The sequence below is a fragment of the Paramormyrops kingsleyae genome, chromosome 9, assembly GCF_048594095.1.
Source record: "Paramormyrops kingsleyae isolate MSU_618 chromosome 9, PKINGS_0.4, whole genome shotgun sequence".
Classification (NCBI taxonomy): Eukaryota; Metazoa; Chordata; class Actinopteri; order Osteoglossiformes; family Mormyridae; genus Paramormyrops; species Paramormyrops kingsleyae.
Genome location: NC_132805.1, coordinates 26,167,504 through 26,189,347, shown reverse-complemented (window position 1 = coordinate 26,189,347; position 21,844 = coordinate 26,167,504). Strand labels below are relative to the sequence as shown.

Sequence of the window (21,844 nt, the reverse complement as noted above, 5' to 3'; positions counted from 1 at the left end):
ATATATTAATGTGAACACGCACAATATATATATATAAAATTTTTACAACTTACTTGTGTCTGTAATCAAGTGACTGTGTATGCTGCTGTGTAGGGACTGTAGTCCTGCAGGTTCTGGGATTAGTTTTAATTAATCTATGACTGATGGCTGAAACGGTAGGTGAGGTAAATTACTACCCAAATCATTATTCAATAAGGCAATTAAGCGCTTAACTTGAGCGACAACCAGCGCGCCCTCCGGCCCCAAGCACAGGAATCCCGGATTCGTTTTTAGCCAAGTTTCAGAATTTGCCGCTAGGGGTCGCCGTTCTGTGTCCGCAGATTTCAGCGGGTTGCTGAAAATAAGATGAAGATTAAACCCAGCTTGCATCACGCGAACAGGTTACCGAGTCCATTCTACAGCCGTTCGTGAAACTAGTAACACCGGGAGACGGTCTCTATAGGCGTAACTTTAGTATGTTCGTGCTAATAGGGTTTTTTTTGGGGGAGGGCAAAGGGAGCTTCGGGTGGAAAGCAGATGGTGAAGATCACTCTCAACATCCAAACAGGCACAGTTACAGAATGATATGAGGCAAGCTGGCAAATAGCAACACAAATGTGTGTTTCAGAACCAGAGGCCTATATTTTATGGCTTTTGGGGTACAGAACATGCGTGTATACTTGTCATTTTAAGTGCGTGATTATATTTCATAAAATGTACATTACATACTTAGAAACCCATTACATATTTAAGTGTAGGGGAAAAGCAACTAATACATTCTTTAATATACCATGATCTATATTTACGTATATAATTTATTTAGCCTATTACTGTTGCAAACACATTTACGTCCTTTGTTGTATGAATAGGCTTTTGTATAGTTGCATTGATTCAGCGTAGTATTAGCTCGTCATTATTTTCCTGTTTACTGTTGATTGCTGGACGCTGGTTAGCCGGTGTGTGCATGATGCTGCCCAGGGCCTGTTCGTCCCGTTTGCGTGGCCCGGGGCCCCCGGTTCGCGTTTAAACCGTACGCGCAGCTTTCAGCACCACGGTCAGAGCTCACGGCGAGAACAATAGGCAGCTCTGCAGGCCAGAATGTCAGGCACGCCGGCAAAGTGCGCCACCGCCGAGAAAAACGCAAAACTGAAAATGCCTGAGGAAACTGTGTATTGAAACTTCTGGCCGGACCGAGTATAGAAGCTCGCAGGGAGTATCCTTATATATTTCTATATCTATTGATATGTTGCTATTTGTATGATAAAAAACGAACAAATTTTGAATTTCCTGTAACGAGATACAACATTTTAAATAAATCACGAATGGAAGTATTCTACAGCTTTATCCAATAGACTGCACTTAATATCGTTCCTGACAGGTCTTATCTGGTCGAGGTCTATCCGTTTACCTTCATTTCATATGTGTACAGCTTCGATTTTCCTTACTCTGCGGGGCCGCGCTGGGAACATTTTGTCGACGGTCCCTGCCTGTTACATCACAGCTTGTCAGAACTCAAGGGAGAGGAGAGGATAGATAGAGAGAGGGAGACACCGGCAAACGACGTCAAAAGCGGCGAGGAGAAAAAAGGGGGATAACACGGGAGGAAAACGATAACAAAAAACAGTCTCGGTTATTACAATGTTATTTAAAGTGTATTGGTAAATATAAGGGGCGTGATTGTGGACAAGAAGAACAAAAGCCAGTAATAATAACACTAAGCAATAATAAAGACAATAACCGCAAGTTAAGCATTAAGAAATTGTATTGGTTTAGAAGTAACGGCGCCGAGAACGAGGGTAAAGGGAGGTGACGGAGATTTCAGAGTGAAAAGGACGGTCTGAGAAAAAAGAGTGACACACGCAGACATCTGTGAAGAAGGGAGAGAGACGGAGGCACGGATTTGTTATCAGTAGGCTGGTGATCACTTGGCAGCGCAGAAATCCTAACGGGAACTCCAAAGGACCGGAGCTAGAACTGCAAAGCAAGGAAAGGACCACAAAAAAGGAAGGAATTAAAATAAACCCAGAATAAAGTCAAGGAAGAAGAACAGGAGAGAAACATAAGAGAAAGCCAAACAAACAGATAAGGACAAAGAAACTAATATATATATAAAATATTACATATCTGATTTAATAGCGGTGTCTGAAATTCTGAATTTATTCCAAATTTTATTTTGATGCTCGTTCGAACTTGCATATAGTCTGTACGTATGCGTTTAGCTGTAACGTTAACGTAGCCGGACAAAGAGAAGAGACACATTGACATAAAGGCACCCTATACGTCCAGCTGGTTAAACAAAGGAAACGTACAGAAAGACAGTTACACTTGATTTACTATAAGATCTCACATTTGAACAGGGGCTCCGAAGACAGTATTATTAATAGAAGGTAACGTAACCAGTATTATTTTGTATTTTACATATCTTATTTAAATATATGTAAAATTATGTAATTGATTTTTGAATAGCTAATGAACGCTTGCATGATTGTTATTAGCTTATAAGTACCAGTAACAGGGCTTGATTCCTGGCGTTTAAAATATTGAATGATTTTTTTTCCATTGGTTTTATCGCATTTGAGGTAAATATGCAGCCTAAATATTTATGCAACATAGTTAGAGATGCTTTTATGGTGAAAATCGCACTGTTTGACAAATGAAGACAACATTAGGACGCGTCCCCCCTGTTTCTCTCCTCCCATCCTTCGTGTTTCTGCTCTCGACTATTCCCACACGCCGACATCCACCCCTTTAATAAAATCCCCTCCTTCCTGTCCCCAGTCCCCGAGTCTCCCTCTCGCTCCGCTCCCTCTTCAAGTGTCGGTCGCTCTCCCGCACCGTCTCAATGAAGGAGCCCGACGCGATCAAGCTGTTCATCGGGCAGATTCCTCGCAATCTGGAGGAAAAGGACCTGAAGCCCATTTTTGAACAGTTCGGCAAGATCTACGAACTTACGGTGATAAAGGACAAATATACCGGCATGCACAAAGGTAAGGGCAGCCCGGCACATCCCAAACAGACAGGACTGTAAACAGATCTGTGGTAAAGAAAAGATGCGAGTGTGACCTGGCTGAGAGCTGAGAACCCCCCCAGCGCGCTTGGCCATCAGGAGGCACGGTGAACATGTAAACATGATCAGGTTGCATAATCCGTGTCCATATTTAGCGTCTGCGCACCTTGCATCGATCATTTCATTATTACCTTTCTTGATGCTTTTCGCCGCTAATGTGTTGTACAAAACTCAGATAATTGCTTATAAAACAGACAGGAGTATATGAGGGAGGGGTACGTTGTACCAAAATTATGACTAAGGCGTTTTGTGAAATGCGTTGTTGCTGGCTCCCACAACAATAACATTTTGGTTCCCGTTTTTCAAGCGCCTGTTTGATTCTTTCTTTTTTAACATTTCGGGTGTTTGAGTTCCACGTTATACCCCGGGGATAAGAAATAATGAAGTTAGGTATGAGGGAAGGAGGGCGGCCCCGGAGTCACGGCCGCGTTTCTTAATCCCTCTCTTCCTCACCTCCTCCACACCATCCGTGTTCCTGCGGCTGATGTGTATGGCTGCTTCTTAGCATTACCAGTCCCTGGCCACCTATATTTTTTCCGCTCCTTGTACTTATGTGACTATGCAGCTTCCACTGGGAGGGACTGGGAGCCATTGAGTAGGATCTGGTTGCCTCAGTGACGGGTTCTGTACTGGGGGCCAGAGTGATGGAGGGCAGGGGTCCCGTCTCCTTGCTAAGGCCCAGCGTCCCTGATCCTGACACGCTGCCAGCATCTCTGAGCAAGCGGAGTCGGGGGACGTGTCCTCCAGGCATGGCTCACGCGTGCCTCACGTGTGCCTGTGTGTGTGTGTGTGCGTGTGCGTGTCAGCTCTCGGCACTCAGCCGATGGCTGACCCCCCCCCCTCCCCCGTTCGCTGCCGCCACCCAGAACCTCTCCCCCCTCCGCTGTGTGAGCAAGCCTTTAACGGGGACACCACTGTGGGGTTTGCACAAACCGTGTCACTGTGCTGCAGGTGTCCCCCCATCCAACGTTACCGTAGCGCTGGGGGCCTTTGTGTCAAACATCTTTTTTATGACAAGGAAACAATTGGCACTCCCTAGATACATTGTTCCGATTAGCCCTGGGGGGGGGGGGGGGGCAACGAGGACTTATGTGGGGAAACATCTGCATCTCCTGCCTCTAATTGAGAGATTAGTGGTTTTACTCTATCCCAGCCTTTACTGCTCTCCCCCAAACCGATCTGAAGGCTCCTGGTTTAAGTCCCCAGAGAGTCCCTGTGATACCACTGAGAAGGTCCATAATTGGGAAAGTTCCAGTGAAAGGCTTTCCTGTAAACTGGGAGAAGTCTCTCTGGATGCTCGCATCAACTACTCATGTGCAGGCTGAGCTGAAACTGAGATGATCATAGATATGTTATCGTAATGTTTACATTTCTGTGGTTTAAATGATATAATTTGTCGTGGGGTCGTAGGCAGGTGATCAGACTGTGCTCTTTGAGGTTTGCAGCCCACACCAGTCCTGTTATCTTATACTTAAGCCAGATGTCAATATTAATATGGGTGGGAGCAGAGCTGACGGATGGGGAGTAATGGGGGGGTGCTGTCTCGCGGTGGCCGGGAAGCCAGTGCTGGAGCGCAGATGTGCGTGATTTAGTGTGGGACGTGGCCATCGCCAGCGGGTGATGCTGTGTGCTTTGTGGTGCCTGGAATCAGCGGCTGTGCGCAGATCTCAGGGGGCATGTAGCCCTGTGCAGGGCTGGGCTGCAGGGGCACTGCCTCGCTAGGCTATTAATATGTGTTTGGCAGCCTGTGGTGTGTGTATGTGTGTGTGTGTGTGTGTGTGTCCCCTCTCCAGCCCCACTGTATCTGTGTAGCAGTTCTGAATATTGATCAGTATCGTAACAAGCTTTAACCAGGGTACCCAGACATGGACGCCCACTACACTGGCAGTGGTGGGCGGCAGGGGCGGTGGGGGGTGGGGGGGGGGGCAGGTGCCATGTGCCATGTGATGGCGGATCTCGGTACATTAACTCCTGCCTGTTGTCTTAGTGGTCGTGACAGGTTTAGGAACTGCACTCGTGAGCTCGCCAAGCCATACGCACAAGGTACAGCAGAGAGAGAGAGAGAGAGAGAGAGTGAGAGCGAGAAAGAGAGAGAAAGAGAGGGAGGCAGGGATGAGAGTGAGACGGGGAGAGAGAGAGAGCTGAGAGGGGGGAGAGGGGGGAGTGAGAAATCGAAAGAGAGAAGGGGAGAGAGCAACAGGGAAGGAGAAGGAAAGGGTGATGGGGACTGGTAGAGAGAGAGTGAGGGAGAGAACGGGGGAGAGACAGCAAGTGAGAAAGAGAGAGTGGGTGACAGAGAGGGACTGAAAGGGAGAGACTGGGAAAGAGTACAAGAGGAAGAAAGAGAGAGACAGGAACGAGGTGAGGGAATAAGGAGTGAGAGAATGGTGTGTGTGTGTTGGTGTCTCTGTCTGTTCCAACTCAACCCGTACTGGATTGTAGACACTCCACTCCCACTGCACTGGGCCTGTGTCTGTCAGTGCAGTGCAATGAAGCCATGTACAGTGATGCCTTGTGCAGTGAAAGCATGTACAGTGATGCTGTGTTCAGTGAGTGCAGTGATGCCGTGTGCAGTGACGGCGTGTTGCGGTGGCACCCTGCACAATTAGTGCAGTGATGCCATATGCTGTCCTGTCTTCAGTGTGCTGTGCTGTGCTGACCTTAGTCCATACTGTGATCCCATATCCATAGACACCCAGACCTTTTCTTTTACGTTGCGTAGGGTTGCTCCCCTGATCGCCTGTTTTCCAATGATGTCCTTTAGCTGGAAGGTGTCAGGAGAGCAGTGTTGTCAGTGCTGCCATCTGTGGGGCTGGCAGGCTACGTGTCTGAGCCTCTCCGTCTCTCCCCAGGATGTGCCTTCCTGACATACTGCGCACGAGAGTCAGCCCTGAAGGCCCAGAGCGCCCTGCACGAGCAGAAGACTCTCCCGGGAGTAAGTGTGTCTCCGCTGCACCCACTGGCTGTCAGCATGCCTGCGATTGGCCGGTGCCCCTCCCAACCTCCCTGCGCCCGCCTGGGCTTCACTGTGTGCTATGCCGGCCGTCCGCGCTGACCTGCCCCCGCTGGGCCGGGAGCCGCGCCGTGAGCATAGTCCTCTTGAGTCATGCCACGTCTCCCCCACTCCACCCCACTCCCCCCCTCCCCTCGCCCCCTGCTCACTCCCTCCCCCCCGCAAATCAAATTGGGAACGAGCTCTGCTGGCATAACGAGGCCTGCCAAGCCATTTACAGAATGTGCCACTGAACGTCGACGAGCAGATATTTCATTAAAATTAGATATTACAACATCTCACAGCAGGCTTGCATTTCAGCTTTACATGCTTAGGAACAATAAAAAAGCAATAATGGATGGATCTGAAAACAAAGGCACAATTTCCAGCCTGCCCCCCCATCCCTCTCCCTTCCCTCCATTTAACCTTCTCCTCCATCCGCGACTCTGTCAGGGACATTTCCCTCCTCTCTCCAGTTGTTCCTCCGCGTCAGTGCCGCGGAGCTGGGGGGGCGGATGCTGCTGGCAGAAGGCGGTGGACAGAGATGCACCGGGGGGCAGGAGGCCAGGGACAATGGGGGTGTTATTGCTGAACATTAATCCACTTAGCATTGCGACTCCACTCTCCCATGCCTGGAGAGGCGGCTCTTCCCCGGACGAGTCCCCCCCCCCCCCCCCCCCAAATTTGCACACGCTGGCCTCCGCCTTGGCCGTACTTCCCTTCATCTGCATATTTCACTCCCCAACTGGACGCCTGTATTGATCTCCGGTTAAGCTGTAGTATTTTTTAAATTTAACTTTAATTCCTCACATGCTCACAAATGCTCCTCTGTGATTCGTTATCGCAATGCCCCATCCCGAATTCCCCCCCCCGCCCCCCCCCAGGGAAACACCTCCCTTTTCACCTCGTGGCCCTGAGCCACTCCTCAAACCTTTTTTCTTTCTCGAAATTCCCACATAAGTCCTCATTGCCAGGTGTGCCCCCCCCCTTCATTAGATCCCACCTCCCAACTGTCTCACCTCTTCTCCTCCCCTTCTCCACCTTTTCTATACCCCCCCCACCCCCGCCAGATTATTTGCACTCAGTCTCATCCCACGGTCAAGCTTCTTCTCCGGGCATCTGGCAGGGGGGAGAGCTGAAGGGGGGTGGGCAGTGTGATGGTGGGGGGGGGGGGGGTCATTCCTAATTAGCAGCCGTAATCACAGCAGCGCAAGCCACTGAAGTAACTGGCCACGGCGATGGTCCCAGTTACGGTTGTTAACACTCATGTTAAAATCCTGTGGATGTGGCGCCCTCTCTCCACAGGTGAGGGAAGTGCGGTCCCGGGTCCTGGGGGTTCTGGGAGACGCCCCGCCGCTGAGCGGGTGTACCTGGATCGGGGTGTGGAGGGCAGGAGTGGGGGGTTGGGGGGGGGGGGCGGTGCGGTGCTGAGCAGGGACTGGGGGCTGGCGTGTGCGTGTCTGTCTGGGCGGGCTGCCTGCACGCAGATAGGCAGGAAGGAGAGAGGTTGAACAGATGGTCTTATCAGCGCCTTGCTCGGCCGTGTGTTTAATCTCAGCTGAAAGGGACAGAGAGATCGTGGGGGGGGGGGGGGGGACTAATAAACTGAAAAGCCGAGTAAACAAGAGTCTGAATCACCATCCCCTGCCCTTATCGCTGCCATCGCCCCCTTGCACTCCTCCCTATCTCCCGCTCTGACTCTCTTTCTTTACCCATCACTGAACTCAGTTTCCATTTCGCTGCTCATTACTGTGGGGTCCCGATAGAATCCAGGTTGCCTCTGCCGCCTGTACAGAAACCTGCCTGCCCCGTTTGTCCTGTTACCGGCAGGCACCAGGTTTATACCCCAGTCTTTCAGGGGCTGCCCTTTGGCTTCCGGCGTATTCCCGCATATTGCTGCTTCCCCTGCCTGCTTCCCGGCACCCTCCCATATCGCTCCCCTTGATCTTCCTTCCCCTTGGCATTTAAATTCCCGGTTCCTCGTCCTTCGCCGGGTTGCTTTTAAACATGGACTGTGTGAGAGCCAAGGGGGCAGGGGGGAGGGGGGGACGGCGCCCCCTGTGGACAGAGTCATAAAACAGTAATAAAGATAATTAATAGAGACGGAGAAGGCCGCAGGAGCGGGGGATGGCCTGCAGGGGCAGCAGGGGGCGAGAGCCTCCCATTTCCGCAGCTCTGTCCCTCCGCCGGTCGCGGCCCTGCCTGGCATATGCCTGCCCCCACCCCCTCCCCCGCATTAGCCTGTCCCGACACCCCCGCTTTGAGGATGCCAGGCCCACATCGTGGTCTGTGAAAAGATCGTCCCAGGCTGCCCCTTCTTGTAGGTCTCAGGAACCAGCTGGCCCAGTGTGTGGGGGGGGGAGGGGGGGCAGACAGCTCTGCCCGAGGGTGGGGGGTCTGTGGCTTTGCTGTAGGCAGGGCACCAGGTCTTACTCCATCTATGTGGGGAGCCTTCACTGGGAGTGCTGAATGGGGAGGGGGACTCCCTGTTGGGGGAGGGGGCAGGTGATAGAGCACCCATCAGCAAAAGTACAGCTTCTGTTGTTTAAGGTAAATTTCTACATCATACAGCCTCGGTCTCCCTTCCTGCTGCCCTTCTCTGCCACCCGCTCTATTTACAGCTGCTTGTGTGTTTGTGTGTGTGCTTTGGTGGTGGTGGGGGGGGGGGACTGAAACGACAGGTGTAGAACCAAGAAGAGATAGGAGGGTGAGGGTCGAGTGCATCTGAAATGCCAGATCCTCAGGGATGCAATTAGGATCCACTAGCGAACACTGGGTGGGCTTTGAGGCGTGAATAACCGCAACGGACCAAAAGGGGGCGCTGTCCTGGTGTTTCTGGTAATACCTTCAGGTGCAGGGAAACAGGTGCCTCGATCCCGTCGCCTTCAGGCCCTGCCCTCTGCATCCAGGCACGCATTGAGGAAGAATATTTCAAATGGAATGGGGGTTGGAGGTGGTAGTAAGAATGGGTGATTTAGGGGCGGGGGCAGGGGGGGTCGGGGCAAGTGCATGAGCGTTTGGGAAATCTGCTGAATGAAATGGGGGAGGGGGGATGAATAGGGAGGAGGGGGGGCTGGGGGAGAGGGTGGGGGTGCTGAACAAAAGTTTGACATAATGAGTTGCGCCGAAGGAGGGGTAGGGGGTCAGAGCGGAAGTCTGTCAGCTTAAATAGAGACATCTGGTGGGGGGGGGAGGGGTTCCCAGCTATTTTGCACTAGGCCAAGGAAGGTGTAGCATGGGGGGGGTCACCTTCTTAGCTCATACTGCAAATGAAAATCTGTTTTACAAGGTTACCTTTTGGATCACAACACCAGGACGGGGGGGGGGGGGGAATTAAAAAGTAAATATGTTAATGGAGGCCGCCGCTGTCCAACTAGAGGCGCTGGCACGTGAATCCTGAGGCAGGGGGGGTTCAGTTTGTGTGTCAACAGAAGGAGGTTTTGCAAAGACCTGCAAAATCTGGAGTGTGAGGGTGGGGGGGGGGGGGTCAGGATACCTGTAGCTACACCCTAGTGATTGACGTCGATCCAACTTTTGAGACCAGCAGAGCTCGACGACGACCTCGCCAGTTAAATGCCACCCAGAATGACACAGAGGGACGCGTACTTTATCCTGCAGGTGCATTCGGAGTCGGCTTTGCAGTGTAATGGGTGCCACCCCCCCGCCAGTTGCTGGTTTCGCTGCCCCCTGCTGGGCTCCGTCGGCCTCAGGCCACGTCGCTGTTCTGTTTGAATTAATTATTCCGGCAACCAGACACCTGAACGGCGCGAGATGGGATGCAAATGCAAAACAACAATTACTGAGCAGTTGGTACAGACAGACGGGCAGGCCTGAATACCGATGTGTGATCTCAGGTGGAGAGGGGCCGCGGGCAGGCCGACACTCTCTTTAGACGGAGACAAAGGTGGCCGGCCGCGTCTGAGCTGTGAAGAGGGAAGGGCACTTCCCAGGTGTGTGTGGTGTAGAGGGAATGAAAGGGCGAGGGGCGGGGGGAGGAGGGTTGGGAGGTTGGGTCTGGTGGCAGGTCTTGTTGCTAAGAAACGGTGGAATGAGAGATGCTAGGTTGCTAGGTAACCTGCGTGATGCGGTGACTAACACAGTGTGAAAGGGATGGAAGATCGGAATGGTCGCTGTGCTTTTTGAACGCGCCTTCCCCTGTCGATGAGTTCCCTTCGACTCGCTCCAAAGCATCAGAGCCATGTGGATGATGGTGTGGCGTCTCTGAGCACAAGAGAGAAAAGCAAATGTCATGCCATTATCAATTTTTGTCTAGGGAAGGGAAGAGGGGGACAGCGTAAATGGTCCTTTAACACGCACAAGATGTTCAGTCAAATCAATGCTGAATTGTTTAAACTGATGGAAGGCTTTTGGTCCTTTTGGATATCTAGTGTTTTATTGGAGTGTGCATCCAAGTGACGGTGTGATGCCTCACACTGTCCTGCAAGCCCAGCCCCCCTCAGCACCCACCCAACTCCCCCCCCCCCCCCCCGGTGTGTCACTATGGGACCACAGCGGGGCTGTGAGGCTGGGGGGAGGGGAATAGAATGTGATTTGATTGGATAATCCAAGGCTTTAATATCCCATAATCCTTGTGAAATCCTTTCAGCATTACTGTGGGGACTGAGATTAACTCTGTGTGCGTGTGTTTGTGTGTGTGTGTGTGTGTGTGTGTGTGTGTGTCTGTGTACGTGTGTGTGTGCGCGTGTGCGTGTGTATACTGGAGGTAAATGGTAAAACTCCACCTTCTTCCCTGAGCGGTGTGGTGGCAGTGGGAGCCTGTGACTGGGCGTGGCTAAATGTGTGCCTTGTTGTGTGGGTTCAGTCCCACAAGTCCACGTTTATGTGCTCTGTGTGTGTGCCTGTGTGCAGATGGTTTCCCATAATTAAGACTCGTCTGGAACATCACTAATTGGAAGGTAATTTGTCCAGAGAGGAAAACGGGAGGAAAGGCATCACTCTTAAAAGAGTGAAACATGGCTAACTTAGTGTGTGAGATGAGGGAGCAGCTAGAGGATCATGGGAAGACGGGCGTTTGCTGTGTGGCTGTGACCGAAAAGGAGGGGGGAGAGAGAGGGAGGGAGAGAAAGAGAGGGAGAGAGAGAGAAAGAGAGAGCGAGGGAGAGAGAGAGAGAGAGAGTATCGGAAGTGAATCAGGTAAATGAGAAATGGAGGCTGAATTTGAGAGCAAATTACAATTCATTTTCATTTTCCCTCTCTTGCTTGAGGGAATCTATTTCACGGTACTGCATGAAACGAACCACTATAACCTTTCTTTTTTGTATCCATCTCTCTCTTTTTTTCTGTATTTCCTCCCTCCCTCCACCTTCTTCAACATTTGCACCACTTCTCCGTCTCCCATCCCTGTTTTTTTAAGCCCACCCCCCCCCATGTTTATCGAAAAGGACATGGTTGTTGCCCCTGGCGACAAGCATCCTTGTTTACCTGCTGAGGATGTCGTCACTGTGTTGCCACGGCGACCAAAATGCAAGCAGAGATTGTGGGAAGGGGTCGGTTTCCATGATAACATGGAGTGTCATTGTCACTAAATCCACTCACCTGCTCCCTCTCTCCCTCTCTCCCTCTTGCTCCTTTGTTGATCTTTCCGTTATTTTGGCCATTTTTGGTGCGATGCCAAATATAGGCACACGGAAATGGGTGTAGTGATGAATAGAGATGGACACTTGCTTTTTAGCGGAGCCTGATGCCGGGCTGTGTTATGTATACAGTGAATGTGCACCCAGACCGACCCTTGATACGACATGCCTGAATGGAGCACCAGGAAATGCAGCAAAACCACTGGGAGCACAAAGAACTTAAGAAGCCAGTGATGGAGGGAATGAATCAAAGTTATGGAAGGTCTCACACACTGCTAATAAACAGGAGGTGTATAGTGTACGGAGAGTGGGAGACAGGAAGATGAGTGTGTAGAAAGCGTGTCAGGTTGAGCGTGTAGGGATGGGCCCTCTGGCGTACCCCCACACCATTGTCTGGCTCTCCACATCTTTGATGAAGATGCTGATAGCAGGACATTCTGAGAGGAGCTGGTTCCTCACACAAGCCTGTCGAGCAGCAGAGTGGAGGGCAGCCGTATCTTGTGTTTGTCGGGGTGGAAAGCTACTGGGCCTTTATTGGAGATACTTGTGAAGGCGGAGTCTCCCCTGTCATGCTGAGCTGTGATTGGTTAACATTCTTCCCTTTTTGGTTTCTGGATCAGGTGACCTCCTAGCAGTGTGTGTGTGTTTATCCAAGTGTCGGCGTCCATCTCAGACTCGGCACACGGGTTGGTGCGAAGTCCTCGGGGGGTGGGGGGCAGCCTCCATCAATACCACCTTGTGCTGACAGATTATGGCTTATCAATCAGGCCTATCGATCAGTGCCTTGTTCTAATTACGCCTGCTGCCTAATTAACAGCGTCATTACGCCGGCTTCACCGTGTCCCTGGAACTGCTGCCGTCTGGGTCCCCCTCCCCCACTTCTAGAGCGGCCTTACTCAGCGGTGCACGGTCGCCGTGACTCATTCTCTGCGTCGCTACCGCTCGTGGCATTTCGACGCCGAGCGAGTCACGACGGAGCGAAACGGATGAGATCCGCTGCCCTCTCGTCCGCTCTCATCCCACGCTCCAGACCCTCCTCTTTTTTTTGTGTGACAGTGCCCTACCCGTCTTTGTCATCCTCTTTCCTGTCATTCTATTTCTCCTCTTAAAGTTGTGTCCTCTCAGAATTTCTGTAGCCACACCCCCTTCCACCTCTCCACCTCCAGTCTTGCTCTTTACCCATCACCATCTCTCTCTCACTCTCTCTCTCTCTCTCTCTCTCTTTCTTTCTCTTCCTCTCTCTCTCTGCTTCTCCCTTGCTTTCTCTCTGCCCCTATAACCTCTCCTGCCCCCCACCACTTCAATCCTGGGCAGTGCCGTAATCCACATCAGCTGGCCGGCATTTTTAATCTCACTGCCCCCCTTCCCCCAATCCCGCTTGAGCGTGTTATCCTGTGAGAGAGAAGATGTGAAGGGGTGAGGGGAGGCTGGCAATACCCAAGAGTAGAAAGCGGGGGTCCTTGGGCTCCCCTGGGTGTTTACCAGACAGACTCATGTGCAGCAGCAGAGATGATTATGCCCTTGTTATATAACCTGGTGGCATCAGTAACCTGTGAAATACAGTGTCATGACATCGCGGTGGCGGCACCGCGCATCGAACGTCACCGTGGTCATGTGATCCGCTGGAATCATGCTCTTCTGTCATCTGTGTTTCAGATGAACCGGCCAATCCAGGTGAAGCCTGCGGACAGCGAAGGCAGAGGAGGTAAAACGTGCCAGGCTGTCCGCCCTTTCAGCGCTGCCAGGGCTGAAGTGCGACCCAGCAAGCCAGAAGCACACATAGAGAGGCAGCCTGGCGAGACTCAGAATGGGAGGTTTACAGGGAGGCCAGTGCTGTGCCAGGGGCCTTTGTGATAACTGTACAGCCACCACTGCCCTCTGGTGTCCAGAAGCAGTACTTCAGGGATTTTTTTTTTTTTTTTTTTTTTTGGGTGGGCACCTTATACAGCATGACCTTGCATATAACATCTAACATCTTAGTTTCCAGTACTTATATCATGTCATGATTGTAATTTACTGCACTCTATTTTCAAAATTGATAGTAGATATGATAGTCTCTGTCTTTATAATGCAGTTGTTTTAGTGCTTGTAACGCAATATGCGCCCTTATCATCAAGAATGAGTACGTGTGAGCGTGTGTGTGTGTGTGTGTATGTGTGTGTGTGTGTGTATGTGTGTGTATGTGTGTGTGCGCTTTCCTCTCCCTGGGTTATTTCTAGTGCTTTAATCTTGTTTGTGACCCCCACCTCCTCCTCTGTCCTTCCCCTCTTCTCCTCTCCTCTCCTCTTCGTTTCGATTACTCTTTCCCCCACCTCCTGCTTCCTGACACGCCATCCTGTGTCTCCCCGTGTCCCCTGTCTGTCCCCCCTCTGCCTTGCCACGTCTCCGCCAGAAGACAGGAAGCTCTTTGTGGGCATGTTGGGGAAGCAGCAGTCGGACGAGGATGTAAGGAAGATGTTTGAGCCATTCGGGAGCATCGAGGAGTGTACAGTGCTCAGGGGACCTGATGGCACCAGCAAGGGTAATGGGGTCTGGCCTAGGAAGACACTGTTACAGCATTACAGCGTAATGGTGGCACAACGTTAGCATGTCATGCGGCTAAAGAGTTTTAGCATCACAGGGATTTATAGTGTTACACTCTAACAATGTAACAGCATTATGGAGATTTATAGTGTCACACTATTACAACATTACAGCATTACAATTTTACAGAGACTGACAGTGTTGCAACGATACAATCTTACAGCATTACAGAGACTGACAGTGTTACACTATTACAATCTTACAGCATTACAGAGACTGACAGTGTTACACTATTACAATCTTACAGCATTACAGAGACTGACAGTGTTACACTATTACAATCTTACAGCATTACAGAGACTGACAGTGTTACACTATTACAATCTTAGGCATTACAGAGACTGACAGTGTTACACTATTACAATCTTACAGCATTACAGAGACTGACAGTGTTACACTATTACAATCTTACAGCATTAGAGTGTTTCAGTGCTGCAGGGTATTGAAGTGTCTCTGCTGGGATCATGACCTAAAACCTTCTCCCACTTGAACTATGTGTATGATGTTCAGAGGGGTTTGGGATGTGGGTTAGGTGCTCAATCTGTGGTGTCCTGCAGGGTGCGCCTTTGTCAAGTTCCAGGGCCATGCGGAAGCCCAGGCTGCCATCAACACCCTGCACGGCAGTCGCACATTACCGGTGAGTTTGGCCGCCTCTGCATCCCGTGCCCCCCCACCCCATTTGCCCCGATGGCCTGTTTGCCCTGAGCTGGCGGCCCGTCCCTCGGCAGGGTGCCTCCTCCAGCCTGGTGGTGAAGTTTGCTGACACAGAGAAGGAGCGGGGCCTGCGCCGAATGCAGCAGGTGGCCTCCCAGCTGGGCATCTTCAGTCCCATGACGCTGAACTTCGGGGCCTACAACGCCTACACGCAGGCAGTGAGTGCGGGGGGCAAATGAAGATGGCACTGTAGCGATGACACCCCTGACAGTGGAATCCTGGTTATGTACTGTCCCTGCAGGAAGGGTCGTGCATCTTACGGTCATAAAATCGCTGCTCTTCTGCCTCCAACCAATTATGGGATGTAATTCAATATGCAAGGCAACTTGCGCTCTCTACTCACCCCTCCCCCTGCCCCTCACTCTCTGTCTCCTCAGCTGGTCCAGCAACAGGCCCTGGTTGCGCAGTCGGCATATTTGTCGCCCGTGGCAACAGTTGCCGCGGTGCAGATGCAGCAGATGGCCGCCCTCAATGCCAATGGCATCATTGCCACGCCCATCACGCCCATAACACCTATCACGCCCTCTTCAGGTAATGCTGCTGTATCTGTCAGTGCCACCCCCTCTGTACCCCCTCTGCCCCACCGAGCTGTTAGTCTTTTCCCCTCCCACCTTATTTTTTCTCAGTCTCTGTTAATCATCGCTCACAATACATCCTGTGCTGTGATTGGTCCTCCTGGTCTGCAGGTACAAATACCCCCCCTACCATCGCAGCCACACCAGTGCCAGCCTTACCTCCACCAATTGGAGTCAACGGCTATAGCCCGGTACCTGCTCAAGCCAATGGGCAGCCGGCATCTGAAACTCTGTACACCAATGGTGTCCATCCTTACCAAGGTTATGATCCAGTCGTGCAAAACTGAAACTCAATGTCCCACTTTTAAATATTTAATCTTTCCCCTTGTGTATACATATGTAAATCTGGGCATGCCTGCCTTCTCTGTGTCAGGAGCACAGGAGCTGAAACTGTCCCTGTGCTTCCATCATGTTCTAATATTTCTTGATGGCCTGTTCTCTCCCCAGCTCAGAGTCCAGCTGCAGCTTTGGATCCACTGCAGCAAGCTTATGCAGGAATGCAACACTACACAGGTGTGTTTGTGTTTCTGTGGGTGCAGTTACATTGTGAATCAGCACACTGAAGCATGTGCTTGTGTGCTTCCAAAACCTGTGGCTTCAATGCCTAACTTATCACCAGTCTGTCCCCACCTTACAGCAGCCTACCCTGCTGCCTATGGATTGGTTGGCCAGCCGTTCCCACAGCAACCTGCCCTGGTTGCCCAGCAACATCAACAACCCCAGCAACAGCAGCAGAGAGAAGGTGATGTAATTTCCTGCCAGGCTATGAACCTTGTTGTCATGCTTGCATCTGTAGTGTGAGCACCGGTGTTACACTCCATCAGTTCCTACCCATTCAGTTCTTTTGCTCATCCTCTTGGTGCAGTGATTGCTAACAATGGTCATTACCATTGTTACACACTCTGCGTGTGAGGCCTGGCTGTCTTATACACCTCTTCACCCCTAACCCCTCTCTGACTATTCTGCCCCTTCTCACACACATGTCCTGCAGGCCCAGAGGGATGTAACATCTTCATCTACCATCTGCCCCAAGAGTTCACTGACTCGGAGATGCTGCAGATGTTTCTGCCCTTCGGCAACGTCATCTCTGCCAAGGTCTTCGTTGACCGTGCCACCAACCAGAGCAAGTGCTTCGGTGAGGATGGAAGGAACAGGGAGGTGTGGATGGGGTGGAGGAGATGGGGGGCCGGGGGCAGGGAGGGTGGCTGAAGGCAGGGAGGCGACAGGCAGAGCCGCTCTGCTGAGTCACGCTTATATGCCAGGAGGTACAAATTATATTTTATACTCATAAATCAAACTTAAAGCTGTCTATGTCCTAGAGCAGGTCAAATAGAACCCTAGCCTCCCATTGGCCAGTGTACAATCCTTTAAAGTGGCCCTAGCCCTGCCTTTTGGTTGCATCTCCGACCCATTGAGACAGAACTGAGCACTGGTCCTCCATGTGTGCCCACCCAGGCTTCGTGAGCTTTGACAACCCGGCCAGTGCCCAGACAGCCATCCAGGCCATGAACGGCTTCCAGATTGGCATGAAGCGGCTGAAGGTCCAGCTGAAGAGGCCCAAGGACGCCAACCGGCCATACTGAGATGCCAGTAGAAGGGGAGAGGTGAGGACGGCCTGGGCGGGTGAGGGAAGATGAACAGGAGAGGAAAGATAGCAGGTGAGGAAAGACAAGCAGGAGAGAGGAAGATGGCAGGCAATGGAAGATGAGCAGGAGAGAGGAAGACTGCAGGCGAAGGAAGACGGCAGGAAAGAGGAAGATGGCAGAAGAGAGGAAGACAGCAGGCGAGGAAAGATGATAGGCAAAGGATAGACGACAGGAGAGAAGAAGACTGCAGGCAAGGGAAGATGGCAGGCAAGGGAGGACGGCAGGAGAGAGGAAGACGGCAGGTGAGGGAAGAAGGCAGGCAGGGGAAGATGTCAAGAGAGAGGAAGACTGCAGGCGAGGGAAGAGGGAAGGAGAGAGGAAGACAGCAGGCGAGAAAAGATGGTAGGCAAGGGAAGATGGCAAGAGAGAGGAACACAGCAGGTGAGGGAAGATGGCAGGCAAGGGAAGATGGTAGGAGAAAGGAAGATGGCAGGCAAGGGAAGATGGCAGGCAAGGGAAGATGGCAGGTGGGAGGAAGACTGCAGATGAGGGAAGATGGCAGGCGAGGGAAGACGGCAGGCGAGGGAAGATGGCAGGCAAGGGAACATGAGCAGGAGAGAGGAAGATGGCAAGCAAGGGAAGATGAACAGGAGAGAGGAAGATGAGTGACAGTCTTTCAAATTAGCTGAAGCGCAGGGTACTGTCAGCTCATGTTTTCTGCCAAAGATAACACTCAGGAAGCCGCCTTACAGCTTTTACAGCAGCACTCCAAAGGATTCAAACGTTGAATGTTCATTGATTTTTAATGCTGTGATTTTAGCTAGATTTATCTAGACAACTAGACCTTAAAAACGTTAAAGATGTTGTTCTCCTACTTAAATTTTCTTTGCTTTTATTTATTTTTTGTGCTGTTTTAATTTTTTCCTGAAAACAACACACCACATTCAAGATCCTCCTGTCCAATCATAAATCGTGAAGACCACGTCGCTATGGCTATGGTTACCTAGCAACCGATAAAGCCCCGTCCCCCTTCCTCTCAGGTGGTTGTAAGTTGATTGGCCTGTGTTGGTTGCCGTTGGCGATTTGCCTGTGTTTGGGTTGCCGTTGGCGATTGCCTGTGTTTGGGTTGCCGTGGCGATTGCCTGTGTTTGGGTTGCTGTTGGAAATTTTATTTCTTTTGCCAACTGCCCCAAGCGACCGGCCATGCGCTGAACTGCATGCCGTGTTGCCGTGGCGACCACGGACTGTGTTTGGTGCACTGTGAGTTTATTTGACTTGTATCCCTGCTCACATTGATCAATAACTGTGACTCGGGCATTTTTATAGTGACTTATCGCTACAATTTTATACATGATAAAAATAGTAATTCTCCAGTCGGTTTTTTGCTGATTTATGTCCATTATTATCATGACTTTACATATTTACTGTTGTGGTGACTGTGGTTCACTTTTTTCCTGTTCTTAATGTTATTATTACTATTGCCATAATAACATTATCATATTAACATGATCATGTTATAATGTTATCATTACTAAACTAGATATTTTGTGGGTGCTCTGTGTATGAGTGTATTTGTGTGTCTGGGAGTACAAACAGGCACACCCAGTGTGAAAGGCTGAGAGTGCGTACACAGCCCTTTCCCAGTGTGTCACTCTGCATATCTGGGTGTTTTTGGCGGAGCCCTCATACTACAGCGCCGTTTGTTCCTGACAAACTCAGACAAGTTGGAGCACAGTTCTGTGGTTGTGACCTGCGGTTCTGTGTGGCTTAAGCCCTCTGTAAATTAGAGCTCCAACCTGATCTCTCCCCCAGGGAACCCGCCAAATCCAGTCCAATCCAGTTTAACAGATCATTATTTTCCTTAAAATGTACTACACTGGATCACTAAGGAAAAGTGAAGTAAAATTATGAAGAACATTTTTACAAGGCAAGGAAATATTTTCAAAATAATCTCATTGAAATAATCAGGAAGCTAACTGTACATTAGACTACAACTGAAATATGTTAAACTTTGTCAATATTCTCTGTACTGTGTTGTACAGGCAGAAATGCATTTATTTTCCTGATTATTTGAAATGATGTTCCGCTGTGCTGGACTGCTGATTGGCTGGGTAAGTGTGGATTGGGTTGAAGGTCACATGACTTTATTTCCCTGCCATTTTTTTCTTTAGTTTCCCCCATTCTGTTTCATTCTCCTTTATCCTTCTATTTCTTCCAAAATTTTACCTCCACTCTCCCTGGCCTGTGTTTTGAGGTAATGGTTTGTGGTTGTCATGGTGAAACACAAATGCCTTGTGCCGATTGGAGAAAATCTTCCTCATTAGGGATTCTGGGTAGCTAAAGACATTTAAAATTCCTGAGAGCTGTTGGTCAGATTACGCATTTTTAAAATGTTTGACTGTACAGTTGCAATAGCGGTTTAAGTTTCGATGTTAAAGATAGTTATTATTTCGGAATACAATTTCATTTTTCTGTATGATAAAGAATCTGTCCTAATATGAGAATGAGAAATACAGAAAAATGAATACAAGAATATTTTAATAAATATTTTACAATCATATATGAATAAATATGACTATTAGCCAAAATGTTACCCAGAATTCTTATATCGCAGTTACCGCTAGAAAGTGGTGCATGTTGGGAATTGTTTGCCTGCCAAGTATAACGCTACAATTACAATCCAGACTATACTGTCACTAATGATACAACACTTACTCATACACTCACAGACACATCTGTGGTCGCATCCACACACGCTGAACATTTTCAGTGAGACCTGCATGGACACTGTATGTGCACATGAAAATATCTTCAATTGACAGTGATTGTTTAAGTTCAAACTAGAGGCTTCCTAGACAATATCACACAGTGCCTTTGTGTACTCTAAAGTGATGTAACATTAACACTCTGGGTTTTAGTTCAATTCAACCCATTTCTTTATTGGTTCAAATCATTAACTTGTCCTCAAGGGCTACAAATTGTGGTAAATATCTAAATAGTGATATATTATGAAAAGCATTTTTTAATCAAATCCTCAGACCTGTTTCAAGTGAAGGGTGTAATATTTATGTATTACAATGTGTTACAATAAACTGGCTATATTTGAGAGACACACTTCTTCTCAATTAGCCTATTGGGTTATTTGGGGAAACCAAAAAGGTCTGCCCAGCTGAATATGTTTAACATATTAGATATACACGTCAACCGTACTTAATACTCTCAATAAAACGCACCCTTCATTTGAATTTTTTTGTGCATTGACTTTAGTTAAAAATCTGCTACCTTTGAGATAGTTTGACAAATGTGAATGCTTTCTCTCTCGGGTGTGGGATATTATGAAGCTAAGCCATTCTCTTAAAAATTATGGTTCTAATTTCAGGATAAAACCTTTGGTGTCCAAATGACCTCCTGCTGGCTCAAAGCCGTGATTTATCTCCACTTAGTGACTTCTCCTGTTCAGACCCTGCTGTCCCAAGATGTGCACAGAGACCAGAAAAAAATGATCAAACACATTTCGCTTCAATGCACAAAATTTATCCAATGAGAAACGGTTGCCGTACAACTCAGTAAAAGTAGCACCGGAAGGGTGTCGAACTGCTGCAACTCCAAAATCTAGCCGAAAGGCCCGGCCTCTGTGATCTGCTGCCAGTTTGAATCTCTTGGGGGCTTTTAGTGGGTGAAGGGCAGAAGACACTGGGTGGCCAGCTGCGATGGTCACGGTCAATGTGTAAAGAGATCCTCTCTTTCTCTCCTTCAGGTAACGTTTCCGTAGACTCCTGTAACAGAAATCCAAGCGGAATGCACTCTCAGCGCCTCCTCTGCGTCTCCGTCCGTTAGACAGCCAGGCAACCCGACTACACAGCTATGTGAAAATAGCCGACGACTCAGTACAAACATATTTACTCGTGTGTATGGACCGAAGACCCGGTGCATATGCAGCCATGCACACACGCACATGTACACGCACACTCACCAGGAACACACGTCGATCATCTTGGCCGTACCGACGAACCCAGTTTGATAAGGAGCATTTGACAATGGTGTACAGCTTGTGAAAGAGGGGAGGCAGGGAAAAAACAGACGATGGTGATGAGTACGGATGGAAAGTGGAACGACTGAATATATCACTTCTTTTAGTCTACCTTATGTTGTTAAGTGATAGCTCCTGTTTCTTAAAAAGGCAACTGGAAAAATAATTTACACAAAAAGTGTAGGTTAGTGTGACTAAGGGAAAAAAACCTTATACTTGTAAATAATTTAGTTTAAGGAGATTAAAGTTTAAAAACCCATAAAAAGTGAAAAAAATACATAAAAATAATTACAAAAAAATCAGATTATTATTATTATTATTATTGCATTTACAAATGAGAAAGGATTGAAAACTGAAAAGATTTAAAATCTCGATTTAGTTTTTGTTGATATATGGGTGGGAGGGCTGGAAATTAGGGGGTAAGTTTTAATATTTTAAGTATTTTTTATTTATTAATCAATCTGTTAATTCCTTTTTGATGATAGGAGGAATGCTAAATAAAAGGAATTGGAGGACTTTTTAATTTTAGGATTTTTTAGAGAAATGATTTTTTGTGGGTCTGTATGTCAGACTTTGTGATTGCATAATTGTAATTATGAATTAATAATCACAATGATAATTTATTTCTTATTTATTGATTCTGATTTTGATCTCTCTTTTTAAGTTAAAATAAAAAAAACATGACAAAACTTGAATTTTGCCCTTTTTGTGATATGGATATGGT

At 49.1% G+C, this 21,844-nt stretch overlaps 1 protein-coding gene and 1 long non-coding RNA gene across 8 annotated transcripts in view; one reads left to right on the top strand and one right to left on the bottom strand.

Annotated features, from left to right (window-relative positions):
* The first annotated feature begins 1,501 nt into the window (after positions 1–1,501).
* celf3a (cugbp, Elav-like family member 3a) lies at positions 1,502–21,815 on the top strand. 7 transcript variants are annotated; one of them, XR_002840432.2, is made up of 15 exons: positions 1,502–2,366; positions 2,758–2,966; positions 5,899–5,981; positions 13,289–13,337; positions 14,025–14,153; positions 14,773–14,852; positions 14,944–15,087; positions 15,307–15,460; positions 15,616–15,765; positions 15,952–16,017; positions 16,124–16,246; positions 16,496–16,639; positions 16,960–17,108; positions 18,040–18,130; positions 20,848–21,815. XR_002840432.2 is itself a non-coding variant. In XM_023830048.2 (14 exons), exons 2-13 carry the CDS (start codon positions 2,822–2,824, stop codon positions 17,085–17,087), a joined length of 1,374 nt encoding a protein of 457 aa, XP_023685816.1. In that variant the 5' UTR covers positions 1,502–2,366; positions 2,758–2,821; the 3' UTR covers positions 17,088–17,108; positions 20,848–21,815. The 7 variants fall into 7 exon arrangements, 5 of the variants coding, with proteins under 5 accessions (XP_023685816.1, XP_023685814.1, XP_023685815.1 ...); XR_011993077.1 differs by having other exon boundaries at positions 16,960–18,130; XM_023830048.2 differs by lacking the exon at positions 18,040–18,130 and having other exon boundaries at positions 14,028–14,153; positions 16,142–16,246.
* Positions 20,609–21,844, bottom strand: part of LOC111853314 (uncharacterized) — a 2,560-nt gene continuing 1,324 nt past the window's right edge. The window contains exons 2-3 of the long non-coding RNA XR_002840433.2: positions 21,064–21,138; positions 20,609–20,866 (exon numbers count right to left, since the gene is read on the bottom strand). This is a non-coding gene — a long non-coding RNA (uncharacterized lncRNA). The remainder of the gene's footprint in view (positions 20,867–21,063; positions 21,139–21,844) is intronic.

Excerpts from the sequence above, each read along its gene's own strand:
- celf3a (XM_023830045.2), top strand. The coding sequence starts at position 2,822 with ATGAAGGAGCCCGACGCGATCAAGCTGTTCATCGGGCAGATTCCTCGC. Across the intron at positions 14,154-14,772 it reads ACCTGATGGCACCAGCAAGG|GGTGCGCCTTTGTCAAGTTC; the intron begins GTAATGGGGTCT and ends GGTGTCCTGCAG. Across the intron at positions 16,640-16,959 it reads CAACCAGAGCAAGTGCTTCG|GCTTCGTGAGCTTTGACAAC; the intron begins GTGAGGATGGAA and ends GTGCCCACCCAG.